Genomic DNA, 20,451 nt, shown 5'->3' with positions numbered 1-20,451 from the left:
TAAAGATAGAGTTTTGATTTTCCTATATATATTCTTCTATTGTCGGAGGAAAAACAAAGTAGATGAGAGAGAGCCAATATTCTTGTAATTTATGATTAGCAGAGGGCATAACCTGATTCAAGAATATTGTGCGAGAGGCGAGTGTTTTGTAGTCTTTGTCCGTGTAAAAAATTACATCATTGAGAGAGGGTTTCGCAGTCTTTGTCCGTTTAAAAGATTGTAAGGAGAGAGCTTTGGAGATAATATGAGTGTTGATTATGTATGTGAGGTTGAGAGGTTGAGAGATTGAGAGACGAGAGTTGAGTGGTTCCTATTGTAGTTCTTCCTGATACATAGTGGATTTCTCGTATTGTTGCCTGTGGATGTAGGTCGAAGTTAGTCAACTGAATCACGTAAATCTTGATGTTCTTTCTTCTTGATTGTGATCGTTTTCTTTATTCTTGATTGTGGTTGGCTTCCAAGTTGCGAAGATCGCAGTAAGCGGGGAGACTAAAATTCCCCAACAGGGATATAATCGCTCTTGTTTATCTATATACTAAAGGTTTTTTGGATTACATTGTTGTTCTAAGTGGTCAATATATAGTGTAGTTTTAAACCAAATTGCTTAAATTATTTTTATTTTGATATTTCCACACTTACGCTGCAGCAATGCGCGAATCAATTATGCTCCTTTACTCTATATGAATCTTCTTCTTCTGTGCGTAAGAAAGAAAATTCTGTCCCTTATATATTCTATATAAATCTTCCTCTTCTATACATTAAAAAAAATAAAGTAGTGTCACATAGATATATGTCTCGAACTCATATCGTTATCTTTCTGTACACGAAAAATATATTGATGTGCCCTCGTCAAGTTTCTCTTAAATTCTTTAAAATATGAAATGCATTTGCTTCCTTCTTCATCGATGCAATTTCTCCCTTAATGATGCAATGACATTAATTCTGCATTTTTCCAGATAATGCAAAATCTGTCAATTAGCTCAAAATCTAAAACCAGAGGAGCAAAGATTTTAATCCAACATATTGAACTGAAACAAGCTTATTTCAAAAAAATCAAATTTGCATGCAGGAAAGGAAAAAAAAAACTATTTCACTTGATCATAATTTACAGAAAAAAAACCATTTCACTAGATCATTATTTACAGAGAAGACAACAACTAATCATGTTCCAGACACCAAACCCGTGAACCCTAGAAAAATGCACATACAGGCTATATAGCCACGAACAATTACAAAGAACTAAACATATGCAATTTATATTACACAAAAGTAAAAATGCCCTATTAAGCTTGGTGGGCCTGGAATCTTTTTATTTTGCAAAATAACCTTTTTCCTTGTACCTCTACCTTTTGTTAAAGGGGCCCTTATCTTTTATCTTTTATGAAAAAAAAATTATGAAAAAGGACCCTAAACCCCTAAAGAGAGAGTTTAGGTGTGAGGTAGAGACACGTTCTCCATTGGAAGTTTGCCACCGATATCCTTCATAACAAAGCAATTAAAGTTTACCTGCAGATTGAGAAGAAGAAGATCAAAAGAAAATTAATTAATTGATTAATTTTTAGAAGGTTAAACTGCTTGAGTAACTAGAGTAGTGTTATATGCCCTTAAACATCCAATACATTTTTTATTGAATATTAATTAATTTTATTGTTGCACATGTAGTTTGGGTATCTTTTATATAATTGTTATATTATCATTAGAAATTATTTTGTTAGATGATGCACCGTGGTGATCAATTGCTTGGAGATATGATCTAATTCAGAGGTTTCTTAAATTTGTGCTTAACCTATAACTAGTAAATGATAACTTTGTTATAATAGATTATTATGCATGACAACGACATATGAGATGTGATGGTTGATCTCAGCTATCGAGAATGAAGATTCTCCGGGTATATGTCATAAGCGCATATTTGATATGTGTAGCACAAGACCTTATTGGATTCTCTAGGACTAGTCACCTAAGAGATAGAGAATTTGAATTGTTATGTGATCCCTTAGACTTGATGATATCATCATTTTCAATTTGATAATTTAGTATACTTTGATATGATGGTTAAGCTTGTTTTACAAGTGCTATACAACCTGAAATGTTGGGTTATTAGATTTTATTTAGGGAAATGGTGGATATCTAGATAGGATCCAGTATACTTATTTTTATGAGTTAATTTATAATGCATATCTCATGAAGATATTAAATTCCCGTCGACGGGTGATTTTTGAAAATTATTTTTCCAAATTTATTTTCTTATAAAATAAAATAGTTTGATGCCTCAAAATGATTTTTATTTATGTTCATGGAATTGTAATTTTAGGAATGAGAAAATAGGTGATTTGTCATGCTCAATAAAGTTGCCTAAAATAAATTGATACTGGAGGGGACTGAATGTAAGATAATATTATTCACGAATATTTGATCACATATTATGAAAGAGCTTTTATGAACAGTTGGTCAGATAGGGATTTGATTGTTAAATTAAAAGTATTAATTTGATTAATAATTTGTTCTCGATATGAGATCCAATTGGTCTCACTGATGTCATTAGAAGAGGTTTACATACAATACAATTCTATTTCTATCCTAATTGTTATGGAAAGAATATTCTATCTTTAAATGTTATGGATAGAGTTTTAAACAATTAAGAATTATTTTGAAATTAAAATCTATATGGTAGGTCCAACCATATATATAGGATTCATATGTAGCATTATGAAAAAAAGAAGAAAAAAAAATAAAAAACAAAAGGAAATAGATTGTGAGAACATATCTCTCAGTATTGCTCCTTTTCGGTGACGGGTGTATTTCAGTTGGATGTTTTTCTTTTTAGAAAGATTTTTCGTATTGATCTTGGGACAGATTATCGAAAAAATCCGGAAAGCGTTTTAGGTACTCTTCTAGATTTTAATCAATTTTGATTAATCTACATAATATGTAATTTTCGCTGCATTGTATGTTATGTTTCCTACGTAAACTGCATATAATCTCTTATCTTTACCTTTAATAGCACTTCTTAACCGCCTTATATCATTTTATTTAATTTTGAGAAAGATAAGGTGCATATCATCTCTCTCCCTTATAAATCGAGAGATGATAAATGCTAATAATCGAGTTGAAGATATATGTGAGGGGTTATCTGCAATTTACCTCTTTTTAGAATGCAGATGTAAATAATCGCAAAGCGAGGATTTATTTGTAAACTTACTGTTTCTGGTTCTTCTTCTGATGAATGATGCAAAAACAATTATGAGTGCAACTCCAGCCATAAGGCCAATGATAACTGCTATTGTCTTTCCTGCTTTTTGTGCACTATCGTCTGTATAAAATTGAAAAAAAAAAGAAGAAGAAAAAGAAGAAGAAGATATATTAGTAATGACCCATTTTATAAAGTTTTGTATCAGAGGGATACAAGTTGCAATATAGATCCTTATAATCGATTACAGTCTAATAAAACATACGTACATAGTCAAAGATTCCACGCAAGATTTGATTATAAATAAGCTATATTATTCCTGATAAATTGTTGCGATTCTCTTAAAAAATCTGTGAATAAAAATGATAACAGATGGTAACTTAGCAAAATTATAAAGGTGAACGCAAAATTATTCATCAAAGTTAAATAAAAAGTTAATTCATAAAAAAAGGCACATAAAAAGCAGCACCAAATGGACTGCGATATTCCAAAAGTGACTAAATGGGGATCCAAAGGAACGCACATAACAAATGATATTATGACAGGAAATAATAGTAAGAAAGTATCTCTTTTTCCCTTTAAACGTATATATATGGAAACTGTTTCAGGAATTACTTTTCTTTGTTCCCTTGAAAAGTATACAAGTGCTATTCTACAAACAGGGGGGGCTTTCTGAGAAATGAGACGTGAATGTAGAATGACAATCTCTCAACAAACCGGCGTCATTAAGTGTGGTCAAATATATTAGTTGAGGAATTTGTCAGTGCTAAAAAGTTAAATTAGAAATTAAAAGAGGTAAAAATTGAATATAAATGCCCACTTTGTTCCTTGTGTATAACAGGTACCCAAAATTACTAGCACTATCTATGTAGACTAGAAGAAACTTAAGAGGACACCCATCGAAGAAACTATTCAGTAATCCCTGTCCACTGGATAGATGAATGGATAACTCTCTATCCTTAATCTCTATCCTCCAACACCTATATTGATTCAAAATTAGCCTTGTGCACGCCATTTGTGCAGGACATGGTACAAATTTAAGATAAAGGAAGTATTGCAGTAGCCACTGTGTGCGTTATTCCAGTTAATAACGGAGGGGGTTGCTGAATTTGAAATGTGAATTCTTTTAAAAATTTCCAATTTTTATTTCTCCCATAAGTTTCAAAAGCACTATAAGTTGTGAGATAATTTTCTTAGAATTTTAAAGTATTACGCGCTTGAGTCGTACGTAGCTCCTCTTTAACAATATTAGGTACCGTTTGGCAAAGGGTTAAGTGAGGTGTTAAGTAGACTTAACCCCTCCTTAACCCGCCAAACACAAAAAAATCTATACAATGGTTAAAGTGAGTTAACCCTCAAACATAAAAAATATAGAAGGGTTAATCTAACCCCGCTAGAGGGATTAAAATGAGTTAACCCCTCAAAATGAGGGGTTTACTAATACTCCTATTTAGAAGGATTAAGAGTTAACCCTTCTAATTATAAAGAAAATAGTCAAAATCATTGTTATTCAGAAACACTAAAACTGATCACAAAGACTAAAATATAACTTATTTAACATGTTAATAATTTAGTTCTTCAGATTATCGAATGGGCTAAGTACATTAATCATTCTTTTTAACCTCTCTTTCTTAACCCTTTGCCAAACGGGACCTTAGAGAATGCTCAAACTAAAGTATTTTTTTTTCTAACTAATAAATAAATAAAGTAAAAGATAGTGAGCGTACGAAAATCACCCATTTGGCTTTCTAACCATTTTTCTATCATATATTACCTTTTTAACTCTAGTGAAATGCGTCCAATAGCATTACTTGGAGAGTCACGCTCCTTGATCAATGTTGTGCGAAAGCCACCTAAACAACTTATACAATGGCATTTCGTCCCATCTAGACAAATTGTAGGTAGCCTCACTTGGGTGGATGTATATCCAAATGCTTGGTAGGTTACCCATCAATTATCTTAAACTGTGTATTTAATTAACTACAGCATAAGACAAAAGAACAAGTTTGTTGAATTTTTTTTTAAAGCAACTATTTGGATGTTTTCCCAAAAAATTAAGTTAGGTGGATTGGAGCAGAGAAGCCAATGCTTTTAGGGCGGCTCAGTAATAAACCGAAGTTTGAATTATAAAAGTGGTCTTGATACAACACAGAGTTGTTGGTTTTTGTTAGAGAAGCATCAGTTTCACATGACCTTTTTTAGTTCTATACTTTGAGATTCTAAAATAGTAACTAATTCAACGTTTGAGATTCCTTATATAAAAACAATTAGGGCTGACCAAGCATTTTATTAACACTTACACCTCCTAAACTCTGAAATTATTTATTCTATTTGATTGAGATTGTTACGCGAGGTTTATGGATTTTCTATTGCTCTTAGTTGAACAACTTTTTTTTTTTTTTTTGGGGGGGGGGGAATTTTTTTAACGTCCTCAGAGTTTCAAAAGGTGTGAGTGTTAATGAAATAATCTAAAAAAAATGTAAATGATTGAACGTCTTTGTCGTTAACCCAAATAATAAACCCATTCAAGGACCGATAACATCCCTGAAGGGCCTTAACCCATCTTTTTCACATTGTTATCATTATTATATCATACAATTACATTAAAAAAAAACAACCCTGAAATCAAACACAATTATTATTGGGGAAAAAAAAGGGAGGCCCACAGACCACACACTAAAGCCTAAAGTAAGTCCGAGCAATTATCAAAATACCCACCCTATCATTAAACAAAGATAGAAGTACAACACACGGTGGATCATAAATATCTTACACATAATGCCGGCACACACCACCGCCAACGGCCGTCGCCCGAAGAGGAGGAGCCCCCGCCGAAATAGTACTTAGCGAAGCATTTTCCGACGGTAAAACCTCGCCGAGAGACATGCGGGTCGCGCAGAGGCTCTTGAGTTGCTGACGGCCGTTTCGAGAATGCAATCCGAGCAGTCTGTGGGCTCAGGTCGCGCTCCACGCCCCACTGCGCGAGTCCGCCTGGTACCGACCCGGAGGCGCGACGCTGGTAGGTCCGCCGGGTGCTTCCGGGATGGAGACCGATGGCGGACAGGCGCGTCGTCCCGCCCATGCCCGACGATGGGTTTTGTCGTCGTACCTGATGACGACAGTCGCCGGGAAATTAATCAGACAAGAACCATCGGTTTAGTCTGTACCTACACTGTCACCAGCGTATCAAATCTGGCAGTAACGGAGCCCAATTAATCCGTAATCGATCTTGAAGTTCGTGAATCCCTAATCTTTTAATGGTCAATCTGAAATTTGCAGGGCGGAGGAGAAAAAAAAAAAAGGAATTGCCAGCCTAGAGATTTCGCCTTTACTAATCCTAGCTAGTCTGGAAAAAATCTAAATAACTCGTGATCAGTCCAATCCGTAAACTGTCGACGCATCCATTTGGGGTAACAGAGTTCAATGCGTAAGCTCCCAGCAAGCAATCCCGGCAGTTTCCAGTAATAATTAAAAAGAAAGAAGGAAAAAAAAAAAAGGTTTTACCCGTTGCGAGGATTGGGCCCGCAATTCTTGTAGAGCAAATTGGTCTCCTCCTTCCCGATGAAGGACTCGTTATCGTAGCGGACGAAGCACCCGTCGAGCTGGAGCGCGGCTCCGGAGGAGGACGGGCAGAGGGGCGACAGATGCGACCTCTCTATGGCCAAAAGTTCTTTTACTCTCCCTCTTTCTCTCCATCTCCCTTAGGCCACCGCCCGCGGACCCCACCGCCGTAACACGCCGGCTGCTCCATCGAACGTACGAACGAACTCCCCCTACCAATCCAACGCGACTCCCTCCTCTCCTCCGTCGCCAACGCCGCCTCATCCTCCCCTACGGCAAGTTCACCTCCGACGCCGCCTCCTCCGTCCTCCCCGCCTACGGCTCTTCCAGTGCCGCGGCGACCCTCGACAACGCGCCACTGCCCGGTCCCTGCGTCCGCTCCCGCCCTACTCGCCATCTGCGCCCCTTTGCCCGCTCCTCCTCCGAGCGCGTCTCACAGCTCGGACGGGTGCTCTCTCGTCCGCTACGCATAACGAGTGCCTTTCATCGGGAAGGAGGAAGACCAATTTGCTCTAAAGAAAATTGCGGGACCAAATCCTACGCCAACGGTAAAAACTTTTTTTCCTCTTCTTCCTTCTTTCTTTTTAGATTATTACTCGCAAACTGCCGGATTGCTTGCGGCGAGCTTACGCCATTGAACTCTGTTACCCCAAATGGATGATCACGGTCGCACAGTTTACGCGATTGGAACTGATCACGAGTTTAATTTAGATTTTTTCTCCAGACTAGCTAGGATTAGTAAAGCGAAATCTCTAGGCTGCATTCCTTTTTTTTTTTTTTCTCCTCGCCCCTGCAAATCAGATTGACCATTAAAAGATTAGGGATCATTCGAGAACTTCAAGATCGATACGGACTAATTGGGCTCCGTTAACTGCCAATGATTTGATACCGCTGTGACAGTGTAGGTACAGAACTAAAACGCGATGGTTCTTGTCTGATTAATTCCCGCGACGTCGTCATCAGCGTGACGACGACAAAACGCTCGCGGGCATGCGGCGGACGACGCGCCTGTCCGCCATCGTCTGCCTCCCGGAAGCACCCGGCGGACCTACCGCGTCGGCCGTCCGGGCGTACCAGCGGCCGCGCAGTGGGCGTGGGGCGACCTGAGCCCACGGACACTGCTCGCGAATTGCATCTCGAACGGCCGTCAGCCAACTCAGAGAGCCTCTTGCGGCCGACCGCTGTCTCCGGCGAGGTTTACCGTCGCGAAAATGCTTCGCCCTACAGTACTATTTCGGCGGCGGGCTCCTCCTCTCTCGCGGCGACGGCGTGGCGGTGGTCGTGGCGCGGCATTTATGTCGGTAAGATAATTTATGATCCCCGTGCGATGTTGTACTTCTATTCTTTGTTTAAATGATAGGGTGGGTAATTTTGATAATTGCTCGGACTTACTTTAGGCTTTCAGTGCTTGTGGTCTGATGGGCCTCCCTTTTTTTACCCAATAAATAATTGTGCTTTGATTTTCAGCGGTTTCGTTTTTTTTTAATGTAGATTTGTATGATAATAATACATGATAAACAATGTGAAAAAGACTGTCAGTTAAGGCCTTCAGCGGATGTCTATCGGTTCTTGAATGGGTTATTATTTGGTTGTTTAATCGACAAAAGACGTTCAAATCATTTACATCTTTTTTTTAGATATATTTCATAACACTCACACCTTTTGAAAACTCTCTGAGCGACGTTTTTAACAAAAAATTCCGCCCCCCCCCCAAAAAAAAAAAAAAAAGTCGAACTAAGAGCAAATAGAAAAATCACATCAACCTCGCGTAAAACAAATCTCAATCAAATAGAATAAATATATTCAGAGTTTAGGAGGTGTAAGTGTTAATAAAATCTTCGTACAGTCCCCTAATTGTTTTTATTATAAGGAATACTCACAAACGTTGGAAAGCTTATACTTATTTTAGAATTCTCAAAGTATAGAACTTACAAAAACGGTCTATGTGAAACTGATTGGCTTCGGGTCTCTAACAAAAACCAACAACTCTGTGTTGTATCAAGACCACTTCTTACTTAATTCAAACTCATCGTTTATTCACTGGAGCCCGCGCCCTAGAAAAGCATTGGCTTCTCTGCTCCAATCCCACCTAAACTTAATTTTTTTGGAAGAACATTCCAAATAGTTGCTCTTAAAAAAAATCAAGCAAACTTGTTCTTTGTCTTTCATTTGCTGCTATTTAATTAAATACACAAGTTTAAGATAATTGCATGCGCGTAACCTACCAACGCAATTTAGGATATACATCCACACGCAAGTGAGGCAAGACTCAATTATGTCTAGATGGGACGTAAATCCATTGTATAAGTTGTTTAGCCCCGTGGCTTTCGCACTAACATTGAATCAAGGCGCGTGGCTCTCCAAGTAATGGCTATTGGACGCATTTCACTAGCAGTTAAAAAGGTAATATAATGATAGAAAGAATCGTCTAGAAAGCCAAATGGGTGATTTTCGTACGCTCACTATCTTCTTAGATTTATTTATTTAGTTCAGAAAAAAAAAATTACTTTAGTTTTGCAGTCTCCTAAGGCCGTCCCGTTTTGGCCAAAGGTTAAGAAAGAGAGGTTAAAAGCAATGATTAATGTATTCTAGCCCCATTCGATAATCTGAAGACTAAATTATATAACAATGGTTTAAATAAGTATATTATTTAGTCCTTTTGTGATCCAGTTTTTAGTGTTTTACTGAAAATAACAATGATTTTGGACTATTTTCTTTATAATCTAAAGGCTTAACTCTTAATCCTTCTTAAATAGGGAGTATTATGAGTAAACCCCTCATTTGAGGGGTTAACTCATTTTAATCTCTAGCGGCGGTTAGATTAACCCTCTCTAATATTTTCTTTATCCTCCAGATCATATCCTGTGCCTTGTAGCTCAGCCGGTTAACTCCACTTTAAACATTGTATAGATTTTTCTTTTTGCGCCCCTCGTCCTTACTTGACAATAAGGAATGTAAATTTGTTAGTATGTTTGGTTAGAGGAGAACCAACACAAAATGAAATAAGATTACCCTAGAGAAAATAAGCTATATAAACTCTCTTTCTCTATTTCTTCCAAAGGTTTACCGTTGCGAGGATTTGGGCCGCAAATTTTCTTTGAGAGCAAATTGGTTCGCTCCTTTCCCGATGAAAGGACTCGTTATCGTAGCGACGAAGCACCCGTCGAGCGGAGCGCGCTCGAGAGGAGCGGCAAGGGGGCGACCAGATGGCGAGAGGGCGGAGCGACGCAGGACCGGCGCAGGTGCGCGTCGAGGTCGCCGCGGCACTGGAAGAGCCGTAGCGGGGAGGAGGAGGAGGCGCGTCGGAGGTGAACTGCGTAGGGGGAGGATGAGGCGGCGTGGCGACGGAGGAGAGGAGGGAGTCGACGTTGATTGGTAGGGGAGTTCGGTTCGTACTTCGACTGGAGCAGCCGGCGTATTACGGCGGTGGGGTCCGCGGGCGGTGGCTAGGGAGATGGAGAGAAGAGGGAGAGTAAAAGAACTTTGGCCATGAGAGAGGGAGAGAGGAGAGAGAGAGAACTAATTCTGATGTGACCGCGGAGGAGGGAATCTTTGGCCTCTCTTTATGGTAGGCGATCGTGCTCTTTTACAGACGGGTCTCTTGCTTGTAGCTGGCTGTAGCAGGAATTTTAAACGTTGGTAATTGTTAGAACACAACGGTTCTGGGGATGTTGATTCCTTGTAAAATGTAGTACTTACATGCAACCGAGAAATTCTAGATTGCATATAGTTATCTATGTTTCGCTTAGACTAATTCACCAAGTTGTAATTAGTTCTACCACGGTCCTTGGGTTCGATTTCGGGCGGTGTTATTAAAATAAGTTACAATTAGCAGAAATCTATTGCTATAACAAACGGCCTGGGGCCCGTTTGTTTGTGCGCAAGTAATTATGAAGTAGTTGAAGTAAAGGAAATCTATGCTGCTTCTGCTACTTTCGAGAAAAAAAAAACATGTTTGTTTCTCTAAAAAACATACTTTCAGTACTTCTTTAAATGCTGATGTGGCTCCTACGTGTCATCATTACTTTCTAAATATTTTTCATCCCCTCAATGCTAGGAAGTAGCCCGGAAGTAGGTGAAATGAGTATTACTTAGGAAATAAATAAATTTTCTTATTAATATTTTCTTTATTAGCTACTTCCTAACAAGTTTTCATTGCCATCCAAACAAAAAAATTGAATGAAGAATAAGAACTACTATTTCCATTATTTAAAGAAAAATATGTGAGACAAACTAAAAAAATTACTTCCCGTACTTCCTACTTCATAAATTTACAAGTTATTTTTAATCTATTTCCTACTTTCAATACATTTGTCAAACCAAACGAGTCCTAAGTGGATTTTGACCTAAAAGGCTTACATAATTTAATCCAGTAAAAGGGGTTAAACATTAACACTATGGCAATTGACATTCACTTGCAACATCAGGTATAGGTGAAAATTATTAAAAGTAAACCAAGTAATGACAAGAACAACTACATATGGATAACAGCTGTTGTTAGTGATTTTATGGAGATTAATCTGCGGAATTAAACTCTAAACGAATAACGACACCAATGAAAATACCACAAGCAAGCAAACACCAAGATTTAACGTGGTTCGGTAAATTGTGCCTACGTCCATGGGGCAATCTAGAGAGAAATATTTCACTATGAATCAAGAGTACAATCCCTCCAAGTTACACTTAAACTTGAGGATTAAATCACAAGAAAAAATACAGTGTTACATTTAGGGCACAAAAACCCTAAAACCGGTCTCACCAAAAATCTCCAACACCCACGGAGAAACCAGCACCGTACTCTCGACAGTGTCGTGGTTCTGAAGATAACGGCTTTTGAATCATTGCAACCGAACAACCGAGCTATCCGGAATCTGAACTTTTCTCTCTCTCCCCTCTCTTTTCTTTTCGGTTACTATTCACCGAAATTGATTACAGTGTTCTCATAAATAGAAATCTACAAACCTATTCCTATTATAAATAGATCATCTAAATCCTCATCTATATAGAATTTTAATTCATGTGAACCTCATGTGGGCCTTATCTTGGGCTGGACCCACAACAATCTCCCCATCCAGCCCAACGAGAGGGTATGCCAATCTGTAACTCCTTAACGGGAGTTCATGTCGGCCAATCGCCAACACAATTCGGTCTTTGTAGGCAGTAAAAATTACCTATAGATTGCAAAGAAGCTCAAAACTGACAAAAACGCTGATATCTCTCGAACTGAAGGGAATTTAGCAAAACGGAAGGTAGAAAACCAAACTTTGGTCGGTTTGGTCGGCCATGTTTTGAAAAAATACATGATTTTTATATATAATTTGTCCAATTCCGACTTACGATTTGAAAGTTATGATCTGTTCTTCGCAGCATGTTCTGAAGTCTTCCTGAACTGATCGAACCTCGCTTGAACTATTAGACCAAGTCAACTGTAAGCGTCAAAAAAATTCCTATATGTCTCAAACATAGCTCAAGAAGAAGAGAAGACAAAGAACATCATTATCTAAGTCAAAAGAGGTCATCCGATGTGAAGAAGAAGCAAAGGAACACGCGAAACGACGAAACGGCAAGGTGAGACAGTCCAGGGTGTCTCGCCCCCGAGATACCAAATGGTATCTCACCCCCTATACACACCAAGGTGTCTCGCATAGTGAGGATGCCCCCGACGTGTTTTCTGATGGATTTCTCAGGATTCGTGCGGTCTATTAGCTTCTTAACTACTTTGGGAACATCCCTAAACACGGGAAAGTCATTTCTAACTGAAGATACACTCAAATCACGAATTCTTATTCGCAAACACGGCGTCTGAAGCCTATAAATACCCTCATAGAATCCATATAGACGTGAGACAGGCGAGATCTGAATTCTTAGGCAAGGTTTTGACGTTTTGAGCAGAGAGACATGAAATTCAGAGAGGAAAAAAAAGGCAAGATCTTGGCGAACTTCAGCATAAAGAGGAAGATTTCGAGAGGTCTGCAGGCCTTCACCCTTTCCCTTGAGATCAAATTTTATTTTGATATTGAGAAGAGTATTAATCTCACCTTAGTGAGGTTATTTACTTCTGTTCTTATTTCTAAAACCAAATAAGAACACTGAGCCTTCTTCACGATCAATCCGGATCTGTGCATCGGTGGTCCACGGACTAACGCGTCCCCGGCACAAGCAAAGATCCCACACAAGCAGCAACCGATAAACGATCTCTGTGTGTGTTTCTAGGAAACCCCCTCTGTTTGTTTCTCTTATAAAGAGAAGTTTTATAAAAAGACTCACTTTTTTTTTCTATTTGTAATCAATAAACGATTGTAATGGAAGTTGCAAAGAAATTGATTTCCGACACAAACAATCTTCTCTCTGGAAATGGTCTTCGTTAAAAAACTTACTGGATTTTTATATGTGTGAGTCTTTTGTAGCTTCAGCTCCTCTTTCTCAACGGCTTCTCTAAGCCAATGATATCCCTCACCAATGTGTTTCGTCCTGGAGTAGAATGTGGAATTCTTGCTCAAATCAAAATCACTTTGACTATCAATGAAGATTTGATAATTATCTTGCTGCAATCCAAACTCATGCAGAAATCTTCTTAACCAAATCATCTTTTTACCGGCTTCTACAACTGCAATATATTCTGTCTCTGTTGTAGATAAAGCAACACGCTTCTACAACCTGGACTGCCAAGATATTGCTCCCCCTGCAAAAGTAAACAACCAACCTGAGGTAGACTTCATGTGATCGAGATCACTTGCCATATCCGCATATGCAAAACCAAATAATACTGCATTCGAACCTCCAAAACTCAAACACAATCTGGAACTGGCTTTCAAACATTTTAAGATTCACTTTACACCTTCCCTATAAACTTTTCCTGGATTAGAAAGAAACTTGCTCACAACACCAACTACATAAGTGATATCTGGCCGAGTGCAAACCATGCCATACATCAAACTCTCTACAGCTAAAGAGTAAGGAATATTCTCCATCTTACTCTTTTCCTCATCTGTAGTCGGGCAAAACATTTTGCTAAGCTTCAAATGACCTGCAAGAGGAGTACTGACTGACTTGGCATCTTTATGTTGAATCTATCAAGTAGTCGTTCAACATATTACTCCTGTGATAACCACAACTTTCTGACTTTCCTGTCATGAGTAATATCCATACCAAAAATCTGCTGTGCCGAACCCAAATTCTTCATGTCAAAAGATTTAAATAACTCCTTCTTCATCCCACCAATTACCTGACTATCCTGACCAACAATCAACATATCGTCCACATAAAGCAAAAGGATAATAAAGCTAGAATCTAAAATTCTTTTGAAATATACACACGAATCTGCAATTGTTCCCTGATAGCCATGACTCAACATGAAAGAATTAAATTTTTTGTACCACTGTCTGGGTGCCTGCTTCAAACCATAGAGGCTCTTCTTCAACCTGCAAATCATGTGTTCTTTTCCCTTCACTTTAAAACCCTCCAGCTGCTCCATGTAGATCTTCTCCTCCAAATCACCATGAAGGAATATAGTCTTCACATCAAGCTGCTCAATCTCGAGGTCTAAACTAGCTGCTAACCCCAAGATAACTCTAATGGATATCATCTTCACAACCGGTGAAAAAATCTCATCAAAATCAATGTCCTTTTTCTGACCAAAACCTTTCACCACTAATCTGGCTTTGTATTTCTAAATCTCTTTGTAGCCATCATTCTTTAATTTGAACACCCACTTGTTCTTTAAAGCTTTTCTATCATTCGGCAAATTCACCAACTCATAAGTATCGTTCTTCTCAAGAGACTTCATCTCTTTCTTCATAGTCTGGAACCATCTGTCATTGTCTTAATGAGTATGTGCCTCCTGAAAGCTTTCTAGCTCCCCCTCTTCTGTCAACAAAGAATAGTCTGAAAGAGGATATCTCGTGGATGGTTGATGCTCTCTAGCTAATCTCCTAAGTTGTGGCTCTGCAAACCCCTACTGCTGGTGATACTCCCCCTGCCGAGGAGCCTCCTGCTTGTGATCCTGATCACTATCTCCCTGTTTTGTTATCTGACCATCATCATCAACATCATCATCATGCACCTGCTCTATATCTGTAGGATGTAACTGTACTGGATATAAAATGGATGTCATATCTGAAATCTCACTAGCAACACTCTCTAACTGCTCTTCTCTCTTGAGATCTGTAATAGTCAGATCCTCCTAAAAAATCATATCTGCTCGTTTGATAATTCATCTCTTTTCTGGATCCCATAGTTTGTAGCCGAACTCATCTTCTCCTTCGGAATGTGTGCAAACACCTTGCAACCAAACACCTTCAGATAAGAATAGAAAATGTCTTTTCCGGACCAAACTCTCTATGGAATATCAAAACCTAAAGGAACTAAAGGAGACCTGTTGATTATGTAGCATGCAGTGCCAACAGCTTCAGTCCAGAAGCTCTTAGGTAACTTCGTTATCTTTAACATGCATCTCACTTTCTCCATAATGGTCCTGTTATATCTCTCTGCAACTCCATTATGCTGCGGTGTGCCTGGCTCTATCCTCTTGCAGATTCGCCCACATAAAGCAAAAGGATAATGAAGCTAGAATCTAAAATTCTTCTGAAATATACACACGAATCTGCAATTGTTCTTTGATAGCCATGACTCAACATGAAAAAATCAAATTTCTTGTACCACTGTCTGGGTGCCTGCTTCAAACCATAGAGGCTCTTCTTCAACCTGCAAATCATGTGTTCTTTTCCCTTCACTTTAAAACCCTCCAGCTGCTCCATGTAGATCTTCTCCTCCAAATCACCATGAATGAATATAGTCTTCACATCAAGCTGCTCAATCTCGAGGTCTAAACTAGCTGCTAACCCCAAGATAACTCTAATGGATATCATCTTCACAACCGGTGAAAAAATCTCATCAAAATCAATGTCCTTTTTCTGACCAAAACCTTTCACCACTAATCTGGCTTTGTATTTCTAAATCTCTTTGTAGCCATCATTCTTTAATTTGAACACCCACTTGTTCTTCAAAGCTTTTCTATCATTCGGCAAATCCACCAACTCATAAGTATCGTTCTTCTCAAGAGACTTCATCTCTTTCTTCATAGTCTGGAACCATCTGTCATTGTCTTAATGAGTATGTGCCTCCTGAAAGCTTTCTATCTCCCCCCCTTCTGTCAACAAAGAATAGTCTGAAAGAGGATATCTCGTGGATGGTTGATGCTCTCTAGCTGATCTCCTAAGTTGTGGCTCTGCAAACCCCTACTGCTGGTGATGCTCCCCCTGCTGAGGAGCCTCCTGCTCGTGATCCTGATCACTGTCTCCCTGTTTTGTTATCTGACCGTCATCATCAACATCATCATCATGCACCTGCTCTATATCTGTAGGATGTAACTGTACTGGATATAAAATGGATGTCATATCTGAAATCTCACTAGCAACACTCTCTAACTGCTCTTCTATCTTGAGATCTGTAATAGTCAGATCCTCCTAAAAAATCATATCTGCTCATTTGATAATTCATCTCTTTTCTGGATCCCATAGTTTGTAGCCGAACTCATCTTCTCCTTCGGAATGTGTGCAAACACCTTGCAACCAAACACCTTCAGATAAGAATAGAAAATGTCTTTTCCGGACCAAACTCTCTATGGAATATCAAAACCTAAAGGAACTAAAGGAGACCTGTTGATTATGTAGCATGCAGTGCCAACAGCTTCAGTCCAGAAGCTCTTAGGTAACTTCGTTATCTTTAACATGCATCTCACTTTCTCCATAATGGTCCTGTTATATCTCTCTGCGACTCCATTATGCTGCGGTGTGCCGGGCTCTGTCCTCTTGCAGATTCGTCCACATAAAGCAAAAGGATAATGAAGCTAGAATCTAAAATTCTTCTGAAATATACACACGAATCTGCAATTATTCTTTGATAGCCATGACTCAACATGAAAGAATCAAATTTCTTGTACCACTGTCTGGGTGCCTGCTTCAAACCATAGAGGCTCTTCTTCAACCTGCAAATCATGTGTTCTTTTCCCTTCACTTTAAAACCCTCCAGCTGCTCCATGTAGATCTTCTCCTCCAAATCACCATGAAGGAATATAGTCTTCACATCAAGCTGCTCAATCTCGAGGTCTAAACTAGCTGCTAACCCCAAGATAACTCTAATGGATATCATCTTCACAACCGGTGAAAAAATCTCATCAAAATCAATGTCCTTTTTCTGACCAAAACCTTTCACCACTAATCTGGCTTTGTATTTCTAAATCTCTTTGTAGCCATCATTCTTTAATTTGAACACCCACTTGTTCTTTAAAGCTTTTCTATCATTCGGCAAATTCACCAACTCATAAGTATCGTTCTTCTCAAGAGACTTCATCTCTTTCTTCATAGTCTGGAACCATCTGTCATTGTCTTAATGAGTATGTGCCTCCTGAAAGCTTTCTAGCTCCCCCTCTTCTGTCAACAAAGAATAGTCTAAAAGAGGATATCTCGTGGATGGTTGATGCTCTCTAGCTGATCTCCTAAGTTGTGGCTCTGCAAACCCCTACTGCTGGTGATGCTCCCCCTGCCGAGGAACCTCCTGCTCGTGATCCTGATCACTGTCTCCCTGTTTTGTTATCTGACCGTCATCATCAACATCATCATCATGCACCTGCTCTATATCTGTAGGATGTAACTGTACTGGATATAAAATGGATGTCATATCTGAAATCTCACTAGCAACACTCTCTAACTGCTCTTCTCTCTTGAGATCTGTAATAGTCAGATCCTCCTAAAAAATCATATCTGCTCGTTTGATAATTCATCTCTTTTCTGGATCCCATAGTTTGTAGCCGAACTCATCTTCTCCTTCGGAATGTGTGCAAACACCTTGCAACCAAACACCTTCAGATAAGAATAGAAAATGTCTTTTCCGGACCAAACTTTCTATGGAATATCAAAACCTAAAGGAACTAAAGGAGACCTGTTGATTATGTAGCATGCAGTGCCAACAGCTTCAGTCCAGAAGCTCTTAGGTAACTTCGTTATCTTTAACATGCATCTCACTTTCTCCATAATGGTCCTGTTATATCTCTCTGCAACTCCATTATGCTGCGGTGTGTCGGGCTCTGTCCTCTGATACCGAATACCATGCTTGGAGAAATAATCTCTAAACTCAATGGAATTGTACTCTCCTCCATTATCAGTACGCAAATACTTCAACTTCTTTCCTGTTTGCCTCTCCACCATGGCATGAAACTGTTGTAAGACTGAAAATACATGCTCTTTTGTTCTCAACAAGAAGACTCATATCTTCTGTGATGCATCATTAATAAATATAACAAAATACTTATTGCCACCCAAGGACTCCACCTCGATAGAATCACAAACATTAGAATAAATCAAATCTAGAATATTATCTTTTCTTTTAGAAGGCTTACTAAAAGAAACTCTATGTTGTTTGCCAAACAAATAATAATCACAAGGGGTGAGTGACGAACCTTTGTCAAAGGGAATGAGAGACTTCTTTGCCAATATCTGCAACCCCTTCTCGCTCATGTGCCTAAGCCTCTTATGCTACAAATTGAGAGTGTCACCGTCTTGAGTCACGCTCAAAGAATCATATGAAGCCTTTGCTTAAGTCTTATATAAATTGTAACATATACTTCCTCTAGCCACCACAAGAGAGCCTTTGGTGATTTTACATTTTCCTCCACCAAATTTAATTTCATATCCCATTCAGTCCAAAGTAAGACCCGAGATCAAGTTGAACTGCAAATTGAGAACACACCGCACATTCTTTAAGATCAGTGTGCATCATGTATTTGTCTGCAAGTGTATATCACCAAGTCTCATAATCTTCGAGTAGCTGGTATTGTCCATCTTCACATTGTTTGCGTCAAAAGTTGGTTTTGTCATGGAATTCATTATATCTTCGGTCGATTACAATAAATTCAAAAGAAATAGTCTTTTTATAAGACTTCTCTTACACAACAAAAGGAAAATTACAACTTTTTAGAAACAAACGCAGGATCGTTGTTCGGATCGCTGCTTGCGTGGGATCTTTGCCTGTGCCGGGAGCGCTTTGACTCATGGACCACCAAATCACAGATTCTGATTGAACCGTGAGGGGTTTAATGATTCTTCCTTCGTTTATCGAAGTAAGAATTTGAAGCGAATATCTTATCGATGTAAGATGTTCACTCTTCTAAAGATCAAGTCAGAGCTTAGATCTCTAGGAATCGCCAGAAACTTCTTGAGGATGTTTGTGAAGAAGGAAGACTCTCTTTCTTGCTCTAATTCACCAAAACTCAAGGCTCTCTGCTATAATCTGCTCTGGAAAATGCTCCGCCTCTGTCAATGATGGCCATAGGGGGGTATTTATAGCCTCCTTAGACGATAACTGAAGAAATAGCCGATCAATAACTGTCTCTTTAGGCGCGGCAGCTGATGATGTCGCGGCTAAAGGGCGCGACAGTTGACACTGTCGCGGCCAAAGAGCGCGGCAGTCGACACTGCCGCGGCTAAAGGGGCAGTTACACCCACGTTCATACGTGTTTGAAACAGTTCTCCCACGACCTTTAACCACCTTTTTCGTGGTTTAACTGCTTGTACACGTCAGAACACGTTCTATTTCTGACACGCTGCCACGTGGGCTTCAAAAAATCATCATACAACTGTCTTGTAACCGCCGCAGCACCCCTTGTAATAGCCGCGGCACCATAGGCTAAAAATCATCAGATACCTCCCTTATAACTGCCACAGCATCCTTCTTTAACTGCCACGGCACCATAGGTTGCAGCGGTTAAGCCGCGGCACCATGGGCTGCCGCGCCTTAGCCGCGACACCTTGGTCTGCCGCGCTTTAGCCGCGACACCTTGGTCTGCCACGCCTTAGCCGCGGCACCATGTCTTGCCGCGCCGCCATGCGTTGCTTGATGACGTGTATATTGTTCTTCTATGTCGTCTTGAGTGGTGTTTGAATGTCTGTAAGCATTTTTTGACGCCTACAGATACCCCCTCCAAAGTATCTCAGACTCATCATTTTTTAGAGAGGGGTCTGGGATACTTTGGATATGATAAGCTTTCCCTGCAATTTCTCCAGTGCTTTGTTGAGGAAATTGTGCAGAATGGTTTGTGAATGGCTTCAATCCTTGATTTCTTCATCTTTTAGCCTATTCAGTACTTTGTAGAATAGCTAAAATTCCTCCGGTTCTGCGTTTATCGCGTGGCCGTTGTCGAAATCTCGAATTAGAACTGCTGTTGAAGAATTTGAGAAACAGTTTATACTCATATACTATATTGGAGTGTTCGGGAAATAGTTTAACCTCATATACCCGTTGGGAGGTAACCAGGTTATTCTTAAGAATATTTTGAGTAATATTCTCCAGAAACTTCCTGTTGAGATTAGGGAAATAGTTTAGACTCGTATACCTATTGGAGTATTCTGGTCTCTTGTTTGTTGGTAGAGATGAACCCGATAATGGAGAGGAAGAATTTTATATTCTGTCTCCTGGTCTCTTGTTTGTTGGTAGAGATGAACCCGATGATGGAGAGGAAGAATTTTATATTCTATCTCCTGGTCTCTTGTTTGTTGGTAGAGATGAACCCGATGATGGAGAGGAAGAATTTTATATTCTATCTCCTGGTCTCTTGTTTGTTGGTAGAGATGAACCCGATGATGGAGAGGAAGAATTTTATATTCTATCTCCTGGTCTCTTGTTTGTTGGTAGAGATGAACCCGATG

General features: G+C 39.3%; 2 protein-coding genes across 2 annotated transcripts; both read right to left on the bottom strand.

Annotated features, from left to right (window-relative positions):
- Positions 1,074 to 7,148, bottom strand: LOC109821756. Its single transcript, XM_020387916.1, has 4 exons — positions 6,951 to 7,148; positions 6,695 to 6,845; positions 3,203 to 3,313; positions 1,074 to 1,506 (listed from the first exon to the last, which is right to left on the bottom strand). The coding sequence occupies exons 1-4, from the start codon at positions 7,146 to 7,148 to the stop codon at positions 1,496 to 1,498; spliced, it is 471 nt and encodes a 156-aa protein (XP_020243505.1). The 3' UTR covers positions 1,074 to 1,495.
- Positions 14,706 to 15,618, bottom strand: LOC109821755. The gene is made up of 3 exons (XM_020387915.1): positions 15,455 to 15,618; positions 15,209 to 15,275; positions 14,706 to 14,837 (listed from the first exon to the last, which is right to left on the bottom strand). Exons 1-3 carry the CDS (start codon positions 15,616 to 15,618, stop codon positions 14,706 to 14,708), a joined length of 363 nt encoding a protein of 120 aa, XP_020243504.1.

Source organism: Asparagus officinalis, chromosome 8 (genome assembly GCF_001876935.1).
Source record: "Asparagus officinalis chromosome 8, Aspof.V1, whole genome shotgun sequence".
NCBI lineage: Eukaryota > Viridiplantae > Streptophyta > Magnoliopsida > Asparagales > Asparagaceae > Asparagus > Asparagus officinalis.
The sequence above is the reverse complement of the archived record's forward strand: the minus strand, read 5'-3'. Positions and strand labels throughout refer to the sequence as shown.

Coding starts and splice junctions, on each gene's coding strand:
- LOC109821756 (XM_020387916.1), bottom strand. CDS start 7,148: ATGGCGAGTAGGGCGGGAGCGGACGCAGGGACCGGGCAGTGGCGCGTT. Junction 6,846..6,950: donor TTGGTAGGGGGAGTTCGTTC/GTACGTTCGATG, acceptor TTTTGGCCATAG/AGAGGTCGCATCTGTCGCCC. Junction 3,314..6,694: donor GGGCCCAATCCTCGCAACGG/GTAAAACCTTTT, acceptor AATTTTATACAG/ACGATAGTGCACAAAAAGCA.
- LOC109821755 (XM_020387915.1), bottom strand. CDS start 15,618: ATGATATCCATTAGAGTTATCTTGGGGTTAGCAGCTAGTTTAGACCTC. Junction 15,276..15,454: donor AAAGAACACATGATTTGCAG/GTTGAAGAAGAG, acceptor AATCTGCAAGAG/GATAGAGCCAGGCACACCGC. Junction 14,838..15,208: donor ACAGGACCATTATGGAGAAA/GTGAGATGCATG, acceptor TATCCAGTACAG/TTACATCCTACAGATATAGA.